General features: G+C 31.0%; 1 protein-coding gene across 1 annotated transcript in view; it reads left to right on the top strand.

Annotated features, from left to right (window-relative positions):
- Positions 1–16,270, top strand: part of LOC148276736 (potassium voltage-gated channel protein Shaw-like) — a 273,952-nt gene that overhangs the window by 47,732 nt on the left and 209,950 nt on the right. The window contains exon 2 of the mRNA XM_088233849.1: positions 538–687. Coding sequence (XP_088089975.1) covers positions 538–687 — 150 coding nt within the window. The remainder of the gene's footprint in view (positions 1–537; positions 688–16,270) is intronic.

Raw genomic sequence — 16,270 nt, 5'->3', positions numbered from 1 at the left:
CTATTTCAAGATTTAAAATAAAAAAATATGATAGATACTTAAATAATAACATCCCTCATATTACATACTTTTATAATTCAATGGTTAACAAAATTCAAATGATTTTTGACCTACCAAATAATTGATTATATGATCAACTGATCAATCCATTTTTGGTGCACTTGTGGTCATCTATAAAATATAAAAACTGATTTACATTTTTTAGTTATAAGTAAGTATTTTATTTTCACTTCGGAAGTCTGTATCATTTGTATTATTTAATGCCAAGGTATATTTTAAAACAACGCTACTATCTATGTTTATTGTAATATATCATATAAAACAAAAGCATTTTTAACTGAACCAGTCAATGATAGGTCAAAAGTTTGTAAATAACTAGGCTTCCATTTATCCTCTTCTCAAAAAAGTTTGTCATGTCTGTTAGACGTATTTGTCAATTCCATTTAGAGAAATGCATGTTTGAAGAATTTTATTTTATTTTTTTTAAAATTACTGTGCTTTAAATAATTGTGTCAATTTTCTTTTTTTATTTATTAGATACGAGACGTATAAGGCCACCTTGAAAAAGATCCCCGCCACAAGACTATCCCGGTTGACGGAGGCTCTGGCAAACTACGACCCCATCCTCAACGAGTACTTCTTCGACCGCCACCCTGGAGTCTTTGCGCAGGTCCTTAACTACTACAGGTTTGAACCCTTTTACATTCTGCATCTTAACTGAAATCCACTATTTTATTAAACGGCTTGATAAAGTGCTGACGTGATAATATTTTTTTGTGATTTTAATCTGATGAGCCCAGCATTTTTAATTCAACAATAAAAGTTCATTTATTTTTTTTATGCTTCCAATTAGTTTTTTCTAATTTTAATTCATTAAAAATATTTTCATCTCGTCACCTACATAAAAGGTTTGTTCGAATTCACATCAAATTGTGAGACAGATCTCCAATGCCTCCACATTTGCAGGCATTTATGTTTAGAATTTTGATTTTAAACAAATGAGATGGAGTGCAACGGTGTCTAGGCCTAACACGGGAAAATATTACAGCCCTAGACCTATTACCATATTGGTATACGTCAATTATCGATAATTTTCTTAAAATACAATTTCTATTCGTTTGATGGCTTTGACATTCTTCAAAATGTATTTAACTTGAAAAATATAAAAACCGCACAAAATATATTAAAACGCGCATTTACTTTAATATTTTTGTACAGAATACCAAACGGCGCCATTTTTCGTTTTGTTCTTATGATTTAGTTTATTAACTGAATAATCCCACGATGCGTTTTAACACGTTTATATTTTTCGTCACGTAGTTTCCATTTTCGCTGTTTTTATAGCTGTGTAAACTAAACATTTATATTACCAAAAATGCGGATATTATTAATTGAATTTGCATTGACTAAAATGAGTTACAATAAAACATTATGTAAAACGTAGGAAAAATTAATACTATAAAAAAATCTAGATTAGTTAATTGACGTATAACATGTGACCTCATGCTGTAATGGCTTATATACTTGCCTCATGCGCGGAGGGTTCCTAGTTCGATTTCCTGTTAGATAATTGTAATTTTACTCCAGCCGAGGGGTTTTTTGTGAGGTAATTTAAGTAATTATTTTATTATGATATTTTACAATAATCAAAAATTAAAATCAATTCAATAAATTCAAAAATAATTTAATATCATTAGAAATATTTTTTTCTACTCTATGGGATATTTTTGTTTACTTTTGCGTAATATCTATATTATTTTATTTGATAATAAGTCTTTAAAATGGTGAACGTTAACGAAAGTGATTATTTTTGACACCTCTTTCCGTTCACGTTTTAAACATTTTCATATAAACTATGACAAACGTAAATTAACCTAAAATATATTGACTCTAAACATTATATTTCAGCGTGTTAATTGTTAATGTAAAATTGAAAATTTCAAAAGAATAACTTGTTTATTCACAAAATAACATTGATTTTTATATGAATTAAACTAATAGGAAAACCCACCGTCTTCAATACGATTTTCAGGTATGTGGAAAACGTGCATTTAATGTTGATTTTTGTGGAGTTAAAGACTTTATTGAAGCGGGTGTGATTTGTCTGAGTGAATTATTTATATTATAAGACTTCTATGTTTCCATATTACTGGTCAAAAATCCTCACATTACTTTCATATGTTTCACCTACTTACTAACTTACCTACATATTTACTTTGTCTACAGACAAATGTTTTAAATAAATACATAAGATCTAACTTTAGAAAAGGGCTTAACTAAAAAACTGTAAAATTAAAACATACATAGTATACTTTTCCTTAAACATCAACATGCCTATATAATATGTTATAATATTATAACGACATTGCATTGAAACATCACATCATTTTTTTTAACGGGTATCTGTTTATTTGCCATACACAAACTTTCGATAGTATAATTTATGTAATATTTAAATAGGTTCCGATACATAATTGTGTGTGTGTGTGTGTGTTTATACCGTATACTGTTGTGTAAACTGTAAAGTATGTTTCCATACAAAGGGTAGTGATTATCTCGCTCGGAACTAGCATATAAGGATTTCGAATGTATTCACAGGGGAAGATATGAATAATTTATACGTTTATAGATTAAGTAGAAGTGTTTATATTATGTATCTTTGTAGGTTTATTCAGACGCATTAGAATATAAATTGGTACCGGAAAAGCAATAGAAACCAGAAATTTTCCATACGTTTTGCTCCCTTAAACGTAGTGCTAATAAAACAGTTTGCGAACAATTATTATAATATTATATGCGGAAATTATGTAGAGACTAAAATGGCATACTAAAGGGTAATGATCTAACCCGTTATCTAAGTAATAATTCATTCATAATATCTACCCTTAGCCTATTTGGTTCTGCTCATGATTTTACTATAACTAAATCGCTAAACTGTTTATTTCTTAACTACCATCTTGTTTCACTTATTTAAAAGGAAAATAATATATTATTATGGCAATAAAACTTTGTTATAATTGTTACACAATTTTTATTATTTTACAAGAACACTATTTCAGATCAGAGAGAGCACTCATCCCATCGACGGGTGGTAAAAAACGAATTTAATAAACACAGAATATTTTACACAATGTCATTGAATTTAAACGAAAAATAAACAAACAAATCAGTAAAACTTCCCTTATCTAAGGTGTTAGCATATATATGTATAGTTATATAAAGTACAGATATGAAAACATGATCAATGAAGGGAAGGACGCTAAGTATAATTTTTTTCTTAAAATTTAGCACATAAGTGAAAGTTAGAATAATTAAGCCTATGATTAATTATATGGGAAGACATCACTCGGCTAAGAGAGCGTTAACAAACGCGGATTGCAGATGAAGTGTTACGAAGTGAATGCCGATTCAATCAAAAAAAGGAAAAAAAATAATTATGAAAAATGTTTGTTCTTTTTGGTTTTTTTTACACCTCAACTGTCCGAGAGACAGGTGTAAAGTGGCTGCTCAAACCAACCAATGACAGATCATAAGTCATGTAAATGCCTAGACTCCTATATTCCCTTCCATAAAATGTTATTTTTCTCTCTTTTCATATATTAAATTAAATTATTCAACAGTGTATTGAGTATGTCCAAATGCCTACAGACATGCTGGATCTACTTTTTGGGGAGTATTCCATATTCCCTTCTCAAAAATGTTTTCCCTCTCTATGGCAAAAGAATTTAAATTCTTGGTTATCAATCAAATTTTTGAATTACTTTAACAATCTTTTTTTTTAAATAACACTAGACCACATGCTTCATTTGTTAAATTGTATTTATTCATAATAAAATAAATATGAAAAAAAAATGTTTTTAACAACTTATTTTTCTACCAACCGATTTCAAAGCTACACAAGCTTCTTTATCAAGGTACTCAAATTAATGTAATCTTACTTTATTTTATTTGAACAGTGATTACTTTATATACATTGAAACATATGGGGCTAATAAGGCAAGTCCTTTTGTCATGTTTCTCGTGTAAAGATGCGTATTGTAAAGTGAGATGGAAACGATCTTCAAAACTAGACAGAAGTGGATTAAAGAAGAGACTGTTAATTTAGTTTTATTTTTTTTCTTATTATGAAGCGTTTTTTTTTTATTTTGAAGATTTCCAAGTTGTCTAGTTTTAATTTTTTATTTTCAACACAAAAAATTTCAAAACCAGTTTTAATATTTAGGCACCGTAAGTGTTCTTTTACTCTAATATTAAAGTTTCTTTTAGTTTTTCTAATTGGTATATGTCAGACTTATTATATTTAGGGGCTTTCTATAATATTTAGGGTTTTTGTGATGTTTTAATATATTCACATATTATTAGTTGTGTGGAATGCAGGTTTAATGTTTGATGCCAAGAAATGAAAAAAATGTTTTTAAAATTTTTTTTTTTTTAAAGGATCTGCCTCCTTTGTCTACGTGGGTTAGATTTGTTTATTGTGGAAGTAGAATATAAATATTTATTTAGAAGTTGGCGTTTTTGTTTTTCACTTTATATTTTATCATTGAGGTTCTTATTATATCTATTATTATTGACAATCTGTTTCATTGTATTAAGTTATTTTTCAAAAGTAGTATCGGTTAGTGGAACATTAATTAACCTGTGTATCAATAGATAGAATGCGAAAATTTTATGTTTATAAAATAAATAGTCAAAAACAAAGTTATTTTTTTATTTATTTTATTGAAAATAATAAACACAAAGTTTTTTCTTAAAATATTTTTTAAATATTTTAAGCAAAAACAATTTGCGGAAAGGCACAATTTTATGTACGAGTACATACTAAAAGCTTTTCTGTGTTAATTTTTCTTTTTGTTTTGTTTGAATATTCATGTTTTTTTCATCACTTTGATCATTTTTTTTCAGAATATACATAAATTAATGTAAACCGTTTTCTCTGAAAACACATTTTCAAATTGAAAAACGTTTAAGTCAAAAAGTGAAGCGTTATCCATCATTATTATTTAATTCGTGTTTTTCCGTATTTCATAAAAAAGCAGAAAAAGATGAACGTATTAAGGTACTAAAATACTTCCCTTCAAAAAATAATAAAAATTTTAAGGATTGTTTACAAAGGCACAAAGCAAATTCATTATTTTCACACGGTGAACGGTTTAGTGGGGTAAGTCGTATACCTCCAGCCCTCAAAGAAGAATGTAGAAAACGTGGGAATCATTAACTTTCGCTCTTAAAAACTAAATATTTTTTTATTATTATTAAAGTCAACGCCACATAGGTGTTTTCATTTTCAAAGTATCGTGTAGTAAATTTTACAATTAGAAGATTCTTTTTCACTCCTGTTTAAAAATGTGATATGTTAAGACCACCATAAGTGCTGCAATATAAAATTTTATTTTATGTTTATATCTATGTTTATTGTTATATTTATGTTTATTGTTATATTTTTGTTTATATTTATATTTATGTTCATGTTTATATGGTAGAATTGGCTCTGCACTTTATAGCCATTTTACCGAAATAAAAAATAAAGAAATAATAAAAAAAAATTAAAAAATTTAAAAATACATACTCGTATATGCCAAGTAAAACACTTAACTGTGGGTTTGTATACTTTTTTGTTGTTTTGTCAATTATAATGTGGCTATCATTCCTTAAAATATATTGTTTTGCATTCTTTAAAATATATTGTTTTGCAACTGTATGAAAGAGATAGAATGTATGGGTATTGGAGCAAAAATGGATAATTTTTCAGTAAGCTGCTTGTTGTATGCTGACGATGCAGTTCTGTTAGCAAGCAGCAAGGCTGATTTGCAGCAAATAGTCTCTAGAATGTATGATGTATGCCTGGAGAGCGAATTGGCGATGAACGAAAGTAAGTCAAAAGTGGTGGTATTTGAAAGGGATAGTGAGGTTACTGACTGCATAATGAATGTAAACAACGAATGTCTCGAGCAAGTAGAAGAATTTGTGTACCTGGGAAGCGTGTTTTCAAGAGATGGAAGAGTAGAAAAAGATGTTGAAAGAAGAGTGAATGCGGGCAACAAAATGAACGGAGCACTAAGCACAGTAATTTCTAATAAAAATATGTCAATCGAAGCTAAACTGGCAGTGCACAACGGAGTTTTAGTCCCAACACTTATGTATGGAAGTGAAACATGGAACTGGCAGAGGAAGGATGAAAGTCGAGTGAACGCGGTTGAAATGCGATCTCTTAGACGAATGTGTGGGAAATCAATGTATGACAGGGTTACGAATGATGAAATCAGGCGAGAGTGTAAATCTGAGACAAGTATAATTGATAAGATTAAGAAAGGGTCTCTGAGATGGTTTGGTCACGTAGAACGAATGGACGACGAGAGAATGGTAAAACAAGTATATATGGCAAAAATGAACGGCAACGTTAGACGAGGACGACCAAGGAAGACGTGGCATGATCAGATAAACCAAAATCTTAAGTCTGGTCATGTCAAAAGCAGACAGAACCGAAGGGCATGTATGACAAGATGTATGAATGTGGAAGAGGCTAGGAGTGTATGCCAGGATAGACGTGTGTGGCGGTCCATTCTCTCTGCCTACCCCTACGGGGAAATGGCGTGATGGTAGTAGTAGTAGTAGTAGTAGTAGTAGTAGTAGTTTTGCATCTTGTGTGTTTTCATTTTATATTGTAATTTGTATTATAAATTCAATATTCTAAAAAGTTCTTAGAACCGTTAAAAATAACTAAATTAATTTAATTTAAGCTCAATACAACAAGATTAATAATAATTCTAAGAATGGAATACAGAAGTCTTGAAATTTACAAAGCTTATGCCCTGTCATTAGTTGGTTTATGTTACTACTTTACCTATTGTTTTACATTATCTATTCGGTCTATGTTTAAACATTCATGTCTTTTAAGAAATCAGTTCGTAATATCAAAGCCGATTCAATTTACAATTTTAAATATTGATACCTACCTTTTTTAAGTGTTGTCTGTGTCCGGGCGGATGCAAAATGTAGTTTTGTCTATGAATGAGCCTGAACCTGAACTCTGGACGCGTATTTTGACAATACTGTATTCTGACGCAGACGCCTCTTGTCTGTGCTGAACTAGGTTGTGCTCTTTAAAATGCATCATGCTTTGAAGTGAACTACATACAAGTGCAGAATCTGTATTGGTATATAGTTAGCATGCACGTATGTAAAGTGAACAATTGGTTTATTGTTTTAGTGATTAAATTATATCGACGCTGGAAAGGAAAAAAATACCAAGTGACGTGTAGCAACTTTACAAAAGACCCAAATGAAGTTTTTTTTTTTTATCTTTAAAAAAATATCACATATGCTTTATTATTTTGGCGTGATTCCTACATTATTTCAATCAAAATCCTTTTTTTCTTTTGAAAAAAAAAAGTAGAAAAAAGTTTTGTTAAGTTGCTACACGTGGCTTTAAAAAAAATCCTTTCCACAGTCAACATTGTTTAAAAATTAAAAACAAGTTTTGATATTGCTAAAAATAATACTGTTTACACGTCGATTCATTTATAGTAGGCTGATTAAAACGTTTTCGCAAATTAGTTATACTTTTTTTGATTAAGCAGCAAATAAATTTAGTGCGGTTACAGGTATAAAATAATAAAAAATAAACATCGTTATTTCTTCAATTCTTTCATCAGCTTGCCCACCACATACACACCAGATTTGAGGACAAAAGTCTCCTTGGCGGTGCCCACATACACGGAAAATTTGCTCGTTGCCAAACGATAAAAGCTGTCCAAAGAAACTCTCTTTGTGCTGAAAGGAAGTAATCCAGAAGTACATAGAAAAGAGGGAAGTAAGTTTTTCACTGACTGCGATTAAATTTATTGGACATGATCAGTTCGCCAAACCGATTACAAAACTTTTTAAAAGCCTTGAAATTATTTTTGGAAGCCACCAGATCTTTATATCCAGCAGGACTTATAGCAAAGCCAATTCTTCTATCAGTTGATTTTTCTAAAATTAAAGAGCTGAAGCCTTAATTGACGAAGGTGAGATTCATCTGATAAAATTATATCTCATTTTTAGACTTCCATGTTCCCTTACCTCAAACGTTATTGATAAAATAATAATTATCTTTATTTGGCATTTAAAAAAAAAAACACAATAACACAGCACAAAAAAATATAATAAACAATGCATACATTAAAAAATATTCATCTATTATCCCTACTTTTGCAGTACAATGTACTATGTATATTTTCCAATATTAGATGTTATTGCATCTTTCTATGTAGGTATACCCGTACCCAGATAGATGCAAGTTGTATCGGTAGGGTATCGCACCCATTGGCAACATAGCGATAGCAAGGCGATTTACGATTACTCGCTCAAATGTGTTCATATATGTCTGAATGACAGCGGACCACCCCGCTTTCACCGCTCACCATATCTTTAATAAGTACACACATGTACATATAAACATATCAGCAGTAAAAAAACGGAAGATCCAGATATAATATGTCATGTTTTTAAAGGCATTGTGTCTTGTCCGAGAGTCACATTGCCACATATTTTAAAAACCTATGTAGAGGATGTTTATCTCTAATTGTATAACGTTAATCTTAATACTTTTTCACTTGTAGAAATCCAGTTCTTGTCTACAAACACTTCGGCAAATTAAAAAAAAAATGTTTAACCAACTGATCCAAGAAATAGTATCAAAATACAATATTTTAAAAAAATGTTGTATTATCATACTGTATTCTTGGAATATGTAAAATTCTGTTTTTATAAATCACAGGTTCTGTCGAATATCATTTTCTTATTCTGAATCCATTTCGTTTCTTCCCATACATTTTTTTAACATTATGAGAATTTATGGTTGAATAATGTTTTTTCGTTGCCGCAAATAACTTAATGGTCCTGGGGGCAGATGTTGTAGAATTTATCACATAATAACTTGTGATAAGTAAACCACAGCATTGTGAACTTAAAATGAGGCGCAGAATTTTCCAAGCCTTTGTTAAAGATTGGCTAATTGTTCCTTAATATTTATGAATTTTCAACTCATCCCCTTCTACACGATTACAAAGGATTATATACTTAATCGAGAAAGGATTTCATCTCATTTCCCTGAAAGGCGCTAGTTAAATTTGTTTTGTTGGTATATTAATTTAAGTAAATGGGTAATTTTACCCGTCACTTCCTTTTAAAAGCAAAAAAAAAACAATAAAAAAAACATTCAAAATGGATGTTGAAGGCAAAAGTGTACTAAACTCATTTTCATCGTTTTTTTTCCGTAAACTTAAGAATTTTTTTGAAAAATATTATATTTTTTATTTAGTTTATTTGGGTTATCAACGCGAAAACGTAACCATAGCTAACGAATTTGTTTATTTACATTTACACCAAGTCTGCATTCGATGAGAATACATGTACTACAAATACTAGAAAAATATCCATCATTGGTACATTTTTAGCACTTTGTATCCCGGAGCCGTGTAAGCACGTGATTATATAACTACGCGTTGTGTCCCGGTCCCGTGTTTTCACGTAGTTTACCTGCTGACGAAAAAAATACATTTTATTGACATCTAGTGACTTTTATTTGTACTTTTTCGCTGCTGTTAAACCACGTGAAAATACTAGACCGGGTTCACCGGTTATTATAATCACGTGTTTACACGGCTCGGCATACAAATCACAATAAAAGGAGTTAGACCCTGTATATGTTCGAACATTGCAATGTGGCTCTCTCCATAAAGCCCAATGTTGGCAAAACTATCACACAAAAATGACTAATTAAATTGTTTATAATAAATATGAGTATTTTAATAATCAAAACTCTTTTAACTCTTAAAAGACTGTGGTGAATAATCCCTTTGCGCGCGGTGATGTAACATCGTGTTACCACTAGTAAAAGACGGAATATTCTAAAGTTCAGACATTTGAAAAAAAATAACATGGAGACATTCTGTTTAATAATTCTTTTTCCATAATATATTATTAAGCCCTGTTATAGCAAAATAAATTAATAATCACAAATACGCCGCTCATGTTACGCGCGTGCGTCCCCCATCACTGTCATCAACCGACTGAAGACTGAATCTGTTTTGGACAATACCCGTCGCAGAACAACGCCTCTGTCTTCCTTGTTATGACTTCTATTTTCCTGTTTTCTCTTGTATAAGGTATCTGTATAGATGTGTTGCTGAATAAACGGACATTTATTCTTCGTGAAGTAAGGATAAATATTTTTAGTATTACCATTTAGCATACTTATAAAAATTTTACTTTCCAAATTGGGTGTGAAAAATGTTCATTTGAAAATAACAAAAAATACGGATTCATCATTTCATCAAAAATAAGAGAGATATATAAAGTTTTGTGTCGTATGTCGACTAGTGTGACATCACAGCCACACAAGAGTTAAGAGACCCTTAACAAAGCATGAAATTTCACAAAAATGGGCCGGGCACAGGTTAAATTCTATGTGTATTCGGCTGGTGCTCAAAGTGTTAGTATTTATATTATTTTTTTATGGATCCCAGCCAGATTCTTTCCTTCAATTCCTTTTATTTCCACCCACTTATTTATTTTTACTGGATGTTGCGGAATGCTAAAATAATAAACTCTCATTTTGTATGTTAATAACCGCATTTCTACAAGTGCACTGTCAGAAAGAAGAGCTATAAATATTTATTTTATTTGGATACTAATTATTTTATGCTTCACTAATAGCTTAAAAACAAATATATAAAGATAAACCATTATTTTCACAATGTTTACTCGGACGATTTTAGCACGTTTGTATGACACAAACAGGCATTCTAATTTCGATTCTAAAGGTTCAAGCTCACGTTACACCCGACTGGCAGTCAAAGAACGCCTAAATACGCGTTGGGCATAAGTTAATTGTGATCACTTTTGTGGGTTGAGGGCATGTCTATGTAAATAGGTTGATAATTTTAGGTATTGGAGTATTAATTTTTTTTTTGTTTGTTATAACTTTTTGTTTGTTCATTTTACTAACTAAAATAAAGCATTTATTTTTGATGGGAGAACAAATCAAGAGCATTAAGTTGAAATACTGAAAGCTTATTCGGTTGATGTTTTTCTCTAAATCTACCTGTAATTCGTGATAAGGTGATATAATAATTTCCCAGAAACCTCAATAAAACCCACGATTAAGCCGAAATTACATTGAAGCATATTATTCTGTTGTACTACTCCGAAAGGGTTCTTACTTACAGGTAACTGAGTGGTTTTATTACTAACCTGGCTACAGTGATAATAGTAAAGATTACCCACTTCTAGTCTCCATTAAACCCAACTTTATCTGTCAAAATAAACTAACTCTAAATTTAACTGTCAGAATACGAATTTTGTGTTTTTGTAGGCGAATTTGGTGTTTCCATGCGGAAGAGAAATATCCCGTACCCTACCATTAATTACCATGTTTTCCATCGTTTGTTTTGGAATAAAGTTTTGATGTAAGCAATTTACATGTTTTCGTAGTTTCGAAATTGACTTATTCTTTTATTTGATTAAAATAATTACAATGTCACATTAAAAAATAATATAAAAAATATAAAACAGCAAATGATAAATTGAAATTCTTTGAATACGAAACGTTTTTTGTCCAAAATTGAAATTATTAAAATAATGACAAAAAAAAAAAGGAAAAAAAGTTTTTTTTGTCGTTTGATTACTAAAGGTAAAATAACAATTGGTAACTTCTACTGGCATTAGAAAACTGCATTAAAAGTGGCTGATGAATTGACATTGAATAAAGACGTATGTCGTGGAGTCCGGCAAGGAAGCATTTTGTCTCCTCTCCTTTTTCATATATACTCGAAAGCCATTTTTACAGATGCAATAAGTAAACTTATCGATGGCATCCGCATAAATGAACTAATTAGAAACAAAATCTAATCCACTGATGGTATTGTTCTTCTCGCAGACAGTGTGGAAAGCCTGCAGCTAATATTGGACAAAGTACACACGGCTAGTTTAAATAAAGGGCTACAAATGAATATTTCCAAGACCAAATGTGTGGTTATTCGAAAAAAAACACAAACTTCTCCAACGACTTGAAAAATAAGAGCGCACGTTATTGAGTTAGTCTATCAATATAAATATTTAGGATGCTAAATGGAATCACTCACAAGAGACCAAAGTCAGAAGAGATGGCGCGAGACTGCTTTTTTTCGGATGCGTGACCTCTTTTGCTGGATAAACTTTAATTTTGACCTCCAAATGCGCATTGTACGATGTTTTGTCTTCTGAGTACTTTTTTACGGCGTCAAAACCTAGACACTTTATCGAGCCACTACAAAAAAGATTAAAACCTTTGAAATAGGGTGCTACGAGAGGATTACTAAAAATCTCCTGTGAAAACAGAGTCCGAAACGATGACGTTCTCCGACGGATTAAAAAAGACAAAGACCATAAAAAATAGGACACTTGAGTACTTCTTGTCGAAATAACGTACGTGTCTGGTTCCATTGCAGTACTCAGTCCTTGTTCATCCTTGAAACATATGAAGCTAAAAAAATAAGTATTTTTGTCATGTTGTCCTTGTAAAGATGGGTAGTGTAAAATAAGATAGATACGATCTTTAAAATAAGACTGGAGTAGACTTAATGAAATGTTGTTTGTTTGGTAATTAATTTATATTTTTTTATTCTGAACCGCTTTTTAAATTTCTTAGATTTTAAAGTTGTCTAGTTTTAATATTTTATTTTCAACAAGAGGAAATTTTGATCAAGTGTCTTTATATAAATAATCAGATGGTTAGCAAATTCAGAATTATAATTATTAGGTAGTTTTTTACTTTAATATTAATTTTTCTTTTGGTTTTTCCAATCGCGATCATTACAATAATATGTATTATTTGTCAGATTTATTAAATTTAAGTACTTTATATTTGTGACTTTTTGACAATGTTCCCATATTATAAGTTGTGTTGAATGCGGGTTTACAGAATGAAGAAGCTTGTGTAGTTTTGAAATCGCTAGGTAGAAAAAAAAGGGCTAAAAACAACGTTGTTTTTTTATTCATTTAATGATTATAAATAACCGCACGATGCGTGCTTCGAATATGAATTTTATTCAGAAAACAAAAGTTTTTTTTGTTTTTTTTTTCAAAAATAAAAAAAAGATGCTTTTAAATAAATAAAAAAATAATTGAAGTGTGATAATGCACCATTTATGACAGTTAATGAAGCAAGCAAAAATAAATGCAATAAAGTCATTTAACGATCATTCCATTAACAGACCGAGACTGTCTGACCCCGACCCTTAGCGTTAACTACGAATATTATTAATCACCTTCTTTTCCCTAAGTAATCACTTTATTCGAGCGGGAATTTCTGAAACTCCATCAATTATCTTCCTCTGCAAATCTCATAAATCAAAAAGTTTATTTTTATCATCACCAAACACGCAAACAGCCAGAATTACACGCTGACCCTGATTAATTGTTACATTTGATTGCTGAAATATGGGATTACTGAGTTTTTTCTCACGAAAATACTTTATTTAATTTTAAAATACCACGGTAAGTTTTATGCTTACAAAATGGGCAAACAGTAATAATAAGTTATTGAGAATATCCGTGTCAAGGCGGATAAAGAATACAGCTATGTGTCAGAAAATGAACCAGAACCGTAGGCAAGTGTTTTTGATAATGTTTTGAGTATGTCCAAATGTTTAAAACCACACTGGGTTTCCTCTCCAGGGAGTTATTTAGATCCAAATTTGTTGCGACAGAAAGAAAAAACATTTTTGAGATGGTGCACGAATCTCACCCACTTTATAAGGGTTTAAGCTTATTTACTTCACAAAAGTCAACTGATGGAAGAGTTGAGGAAGTGTGGATATTTAAACATAGACAAAATGGTGAAGGTTACAAATTGTGTAAAGTGGTCACTACAATTAGTAAATTACAGGTATCAAGCCCTGTAAATGCCTTTACTTCCACAACCTTTCCTTAAAAATGATTTTCCTTTCTGTTGCAAAAAATTAAGTGTTTCTGTATTATCAGGTAAAAATAGTGAAAATGAAATCACAGGGGATAAGTCAACCATGGAGTGTGGTGGTTGACGTATTTACTTACCACGTATTTGGTCTCAAATTCAATGCCTAAAATAGTCGATGTAAAATATTTGTTTTAAAGGTTGCAACATTCCACTGCCCCTGGACATAAACTTTATGTAACAGATTGTTTTTGTGTTAGTGTGCCAAGACATTTAGTATTTATGCAAACATTTAGTGTGTCGATGTGGTGCCTGTGCACCATCAGCTACAGATAGAGATATTATGTTTTCTCTCAATCTTGGTGATTGTTTTGCAGCAGAGTCCTGCATCTTGTCCTCCCCTGGTCTCTATTATCTGCAGCCCTCTTCAGCTCGATATATGAAGCGCAGTTCAAATTCTTGCACACTTGCTCCAAATACTCCCGTCGGAGGCTCCTTCTGTAATTTTTCCACTCAGCCATTCCCTTTATTATGATATGCAGGAGACCCTCATGGCGCATAATGTGGCCGATCCATTGGGCGCCTCTCTGAGATAGTTTTGATTAGGTGCCTCGATTTTTGTTTTCTGCTGAGTACTTCGTCATTAGTGGTGTGGTCTCTCCAGAAAATTCTTAATATTCTTCTGTAGGACCACATCTTAAAGGTCTCTAATCTTTTTTTAAATCTTTTTTAGTAAGACACCATGTCTCACAACCGTTCATCAATATGTTCCATACGTATGTCTTAGCAAGTAACTTGCGGAGTTTTAGATTAATATTATTCGACTCGAAAATCTTTGATTTTTTGTTAAACGCAAGCCTTGCTTGATGTATGCGGCACTCGACTTCTCTTTTTGTTCTACCATCTCAGGTGATCCTGTTTTCAAGGTACACAAACTCATTTTGCGTTTTTCAAAGTTGCTTTTAAAATTAGTACATTTATTTGCTGCTCATTATTGGCCACAGTCATTATTTTTGTTTTGCTCCTGTTTATATTCATATTAAATACAATAAATTATTTAATACATTTTACATGGATGAAAGCTTTGGTGAGATTTTCTTACATTTAGCAATCAGAGCAATGACATCGTCAAACCTTATCATGTCCATCTTTTTTTAGGTGTATTTTAACACCATCTGTATGATTCATTTTTTCCCTGATTAAATCGATCGCGCACTGTAAATATCCAGTATATATAAATGTAATGTGTTTATATATATTTATAAAGATATAATGACAATGATATGCTCATTTAAACCAGGTCGTGGTTCTGTGGCTAGTGTCACGGGCTCACCGATTAAAGGTTTGAAGTTCACCCCCGTTCTACCATAACTTTGGTTCTATTTTCGCATAGAAAGTTATTAACAACTTGTTGCAAATAGCTTCTTTAAATTTCAACATTTGGGTTAGTCATAAGAAAGCTTTTTATTATTTAAATAATGTTATTTACTGGTAAAATGATCCCTTTTTACAAGACGTAACGTTCATTAAATTTTCTTTGTTGAATTCATTTTCATATTATTGAATTTGTTAATTTTTCTGAATTAAAGTTTTCAGATCAACTTGATCAAAACTAATTATTTGTCATTTATTTTTTTTGAAAATGTAAAATAAATAAATCTACAGAATATTTGTGTTTGTTACTTAAATTTTAAAAACATTCAGGTGTAGCGCGTTGCCTACTACAAAATAAAATACAAGCTTTGTTGGACAGTATTTAAATCCTTTCATGAAATGGCTCCAAAATACCTATCGGACCTTTGTATTGTGGAAAATATATTCTAAGGTCAGCATTTGATTCAAGTAGAGTAAAACTTTTCGAAATCCGGCACTCTCCAAACACTAGGTTCCAATATCGTGCTTTTGCCGTTACCGGCCCTTCTGCGTGGAACCAATTACCTTCAAATTTATGAATCATCGACAGTCCCAGTCAGTTTAGATCCCAATTGAAATCTCAATTCTTTAGTTTATCATACCCTCAATTTTAAATCAGAAAATATTATATGTCAGTTTAGCTTAATCAGAATGTTTAAGTATACAATTGTAAAGCGCCCTTGAGATGAGTTTGTAAAAAATGGCGCTTCATAAATCAGACAATTATTATAAATGAAGGTGAAACAATTTGAACAGTCAAATTAATCTCTTCTGCATCAACAAAAGTTTCAACTCTTTAACTAAATAAAAATATTGTTTTTTAAACATCCAAAAAACAGTTAATGTTTTAGTGTGTAAAATTTCCACTTACACTAGCCAATGACAGGTCAAAGGCTCTGTAAATTTCCAAGATTTCCA

The sequence above is a fragment of the Micrasema longulum genome, unplaced genomic scaffold (assembly GCF_059751315.1).
Source record: "Micrasema longulum isolate JH-2025_06_02 unplaced genomic scaffold, ASM5975131v1 h1tg001156l, whole genome shotgun sequence".
Lineage (NCBI taxonomy): Eukaryota > Metazoa > Arthropoda > Insecta > Trichoptera > Brachycentridae > Micrasema > Micrasema longulum.
Note: the sequence above shows the minus strand (reverse complement) of the source record. Positions and strands in the feature narration are given on the sequence as shown.